Source organism: Haplochromis burtoni, unplaced genomic scaffold, assembly GCF_018398535.1.
Source record: "Haplochromis burtoni strain Fernald_Lab_line unplaced genomic scaffold, NCSU_Asbu1 Contig_597, whole genome shotgun sequence".
In the NCBI taxonomy this organism is placed as follows: domain Eukaryota; kingdom Metazoa; phylum Chordata; class Actinopteri; order Cichliformes; family Cichlidae; genus Haplochromis; species Haplochromis burtoni.
In genome coordinates, this window is record NW_024582958.1 from 129,559 (window position 1) to 134,120 (window position 4,562).

At 37.9% G+C, this 4,562-nt stretch overlaps 1 protein-coding gene across 1 annotated transcript; it reads right to left on the reverse strand.

The window, feature by feature from the left end:
- Nucleotides 1-4,209, reverse strand: LOC102305068 (the record flags this gene model as incomplete). The annotated part of the gene is given in 3 exon segments (XM_042214661.1): nucleotides 1-177; nucleotides 775-908; nucleotides 1,250-4,209. Coding segments are annotated over 2 exon segments (260 nt in total), but the record flags the coding sequence as incomplete, so codon positions are not given.
- Nucleotides 4,210-4,562: the final 353 nt, after the last annotated feature.

The window sequence follows — 4,562 nt, forward strand, 5'->3', positions numbered from 1 at the left end:
CTTTTCAGAAAATCAAACATGTCTGAGAGTTTTCTGAAGGTGCCAGACTCTGAATTTTCTCTCAGCCACTGCAGGACAGTTTCGTCTTTGCAGTTCTCTATTGCAAGTTTTATTAATCTTTTCCTTTCAGCAGAGCTCCTGGGACTTTCAGGGCGACATGCAGCAGCCAGCCTTTTCCTTTTATAAAACAACCAAAATAAAAATAAATATTTTTTTAGCAAGTGCAGAAAGCTTTGACTGGATCACTGTGATACTAAAGAGAGTGAGGTCATATATGAGCACACATATGCAGATCTGTTGTGATATTTTTAATCATAAAAGTTTTCTGCCACCCTGTGACAGACAGCATGTCCAGCCTGTCACTATAGAGTTTGACTTTAGCTGAGTTTCACTTCTAATCACTACAACTTCTGCAGTGAACCACAGATAAAATACCTGCAGGTTCATCTTAACTCTACATCCTATTAACAGAAGATTTGCTATAATTATAACAAACTCTGTGAGGAAGGATTTCATGTAAAAAATAAAATGGAGGCAGGTATGACCTCAGGTTTATCACTCAGCTCTCTTTCTACTTTTTCTTTTAAAACTGGATTCATGTTCATTTGATTTCTGTCACAGCTTCAAATCTCCACCACCCCATAATGTTCAAAAAGCCCCATTCAAAAAGTGGATTTAGACACAATTAATTTAAATAGTTTTCTTCATTGTACAGTGACTGAAATATGAAAATCTTTATTATCTTCTAAATAAATTTGTTCGTGAGAGACTCACAGAATTTCCGCTTGCATTTCCATCGCCTCTAAAAAAGCCATGGCTCTCAGAGCCATGATGAGTTCGAGTTCGTCTTTGTCCATATTCAGTCGATGATCAGCTCAGGAACACAAAGCAGCTCCTCCTCCTGCGACCTGAAGAAGAACCAAAGTCAAGTGTAGCTGTAGCACAGTGATATTATTCTGTTTTAAAGACCTTCAAAGTGAACAAAGACACGCCCACTCAGATTTACACTGTTTCTATTATTTTGTCCACCTGATTTTTGAGTTTAGTTGAATGACAGAAAACCTCTGTGAACAATTTGATGTCACCAGCTTGTTAAACTGAAGCCTTCATAACGTCTGCTGATCAATAATCCAACTATGATATAAAGCATGTACAGAGTGGATCACATAGATCACCAATGAAAGCAGCAACAACAATCACCGCACATGAAGACGTTAAACTTTCAGTCTGAATCAGACTGTTTCCTTACCTGCTTTGGAGAGCACAAGTGAGTGTGTGAAGGAGTCTGATCATGTGAGGTGTTCAGCGATCTTTATGTAGCCTGAATCAAGATCACAGGCAAATAAAAACACGAAAGTGAAAGCACAGACACCAGGGTAATCCCCGTTATTTACACAAAGGAAACGAAAGAAAAAAAATCTTAAAGTAAAATTCACTGCGTCATGTGGATTATTTATATTATCAGTAGTTTTTGTTTTTAACAGCCATTCTCACTCTATGAAAGTAAACAAATTAAGGTTCCAGCAGCAGCTCTGTGAGGCTCATTCATACCAACCTGTGAAGGCAGAGATACAAACACAGTAGAGGTTGTTCATTTTCTAGGTTTTTGCTAGTTTAGCTCTTTGGGGTCTTGAAATCATGGTACATGTTTCCACTTCTTCATAAAAGATAAGACACAGAATTCAATCTCTTCCTCGTGTCAGCTCTGTAAGCAGGAGTCTACCTCACAGTCACAACTGCATTCAGGGAGATGTGAACATACAGGGAGTCATTTTAAAATTATAATAATTTACATCAACCACTGACACCAGATTAATACATAAGTCTGAAATAAATCTATTTTCACACAAACAGTTTGTCTTTGTGAGGATTTACTTTACCTTTGGAAACAGATCGGACAACAACACAGAGCACAGCAGCAGTCTGCCTGGGTTTAGACCAAGAAGAATAACAAGAGTCATTTATGGACACAAGTTAAGTTGAACAACTAGAACAATTAGAGACAGAATATGATGATATGAACCTTTTTAATTCATTAAGGTCATCACAGAGAATTAGAAGAATCTTAAAACTGTCCATCACACACCTGACAGGAGACTTTAAACCTCTTATCAGCTGATTTTACAGCAGTGACAGAGTGTTTACACAACAACCACGAGTTCCTGTAAACCAGCTGATTTCCTCTCAGCAGTTCAGCTTACGTGTAGCCTCTCAGAAACTGTCATGTCTGTGGGTGTTGGCGAACTTTCCCTCTCGGAGCAGCGGCCCGCCTCTGGAAGTTTCCCCTCCATCGCGACTCCCATGGATCTCCCCTCCAGTGCTCTCCCTTGTGAAATAAACAAGACAAACCCTGCTGTTCATATCACACAATACCAACAACAAGCTGGCGCTACATTACTAACTCTACTCTCCTCCACTTCACACATCCTGCCCTATGATGTTCCTTATATTCTGTTGTTTCCTGCCCACAAATAAACCTGTTAGATTCTGTGTATTGTGTCTGCTTTTGGGTTACAGCAAGTGAAGCAGAGATTAATATGATTTTTAGCTGATGGCTCTTAGATCCATTCACTGAATTTAACCTTCAGACAAACTTTATACCATCTAAGACAGTGTACTGTCAGTACAATTAACAAAGCTAACTTCATTGGCTTTGTTAATTGAATAATAAGATGGCTGTTGGGATGATATTTCTCCTCTCCTTTCATAAATGATGGTTCAGTATATTCGCTGTTAAAGGAGGTTATAAAGACAGCACTCAAGCTCTTTTGCTAAGCACCTAGAGCATTTGTACCTGTTACCATACAGACACTTCCAGGTCACTTCTCTTAGTTAGGAACGTTCCTGAGCAAAACTATTTAATCATTTGAACATGCCCCTGGATTTTAATTGGGTGGGTTTATTAAAGATGAGCTAACTGCAGTGCAGATCGAATGACGCTGTGGTCCCAGTAAAGTGATCATGCAGCAGAAAGTTAAAGGCAAGTCCTTTTCAGTCGTTAACTTAAACTACTTCCACAGGGGCGACATTTTACCGCTGATTACTGATTTCTGTAAAATACCAGCAGCTTTGATCTAACAGTAGTATTTGGACCATCAGGCATGAGTTCAGGATCACTGGTCAGAAATGAAAACTTTGTAATAAAATAAAAATAACAACAAAAACATCAATCTGTCTATATATCTGTGTATGTACACACACATGTTTGTAGCTGAGTTTTAACGTCTAATTTTATAGGTTGTTAAAACTTGTCATCTGGTAGAACAAACTTTATTCTCTAAAGTGCATCAGTAAACCCTGCAGTCTTTGGAGTTTCCCACAAATCATCTGATTTACATCACTCTTTATCTGTTTCTGATTTATTGTTATCATAGACATTCATCTACACTTATGTGCTACAACCAGTCAGGACACAGGAACACAAACCATTTTCTTCCTCTCTTTCATCTTTGTTTTATTAATTTCATTCTATTCAACATTTTCATTTTACTCTTTAAAACTTTCAATGTTTTTGTCCTTTGAAACAACTAAGAGATGCATGCTCAATAATCCAGGTAAGCAAATCCCAGAAAGTTGATTCTGTTCATCTGATCGTTAATATACAAGTTGTTATGACTATTGATGAGAGGCCAGGAGTTATACACAGCAGTGTAAGCTGATGGGATTCTCATCTTAGGGATGGCCTTTTCCTTTTTTCACATTTATAAAACTGGCTCAGTGTGGTGCTGGTTTCAATCACTATGCAGCTGCACTGTTTATAAGGAGGAAGAAGTCACTTCAAGGAGGGAAAGTTTGTCACACTGAAAATGCTGCAACCACATCAACAGGGTCAACTTTGTTGGATGAAGAGGAAAATGAAAATATATATTTAAAAAACATGACTGAGTGTATCTGTGAAGGATGTAGACATAATGGACATTCAGTTTGTCTATTTCTTATTACCTTTGTGTTTTGTATATAATCTCTAAATGTCACTGAGAAGCAGATGAGTCGATCCTCTGCAGATAAAGTGCTCATTGATTGAAGTTTTATTTTTCCTTCATTTTCACAGTTCATTCGTTTTAATCACGCCTGCTAATTAAAACTCACTTCCACCTGTGAGCTCCTGAAAGAGCAGTTGATGTTATCACATGTGACTCTGCTTCAGTCACATACCAGCAACAAATTTAAGTCATTATGTTTTAAATGACATTGATATAAAAAGTTAAGAAAGAAGTGAAACTGGCTGAGAGACTGAAGGCTACTTTGAACTACTGGAAGCATCTGTGATTGTAATTAAACTCAAACATATGTTCAACATGAGTCCTGTGTGGGTTTCTTTTTACATCTGAGCTCCACAGATAAAAACAATAAAATGGTTTCATGTTTCTGGACCAGTTTTTAAGAAACTGACACAGAAAAGACCATAAGATGTGGATGAGTGCATCTAATTAAAAAGACTCTTAATACGATCCAACCAGTTCACACTGAATGCATCTGGTGAACATGTCATCACAGTGTTGTCTTCAGTGCAGCAGTACTGCTCCTGCAGATGCTTCCTGTCAGATTTCTGTCCTGTAGAC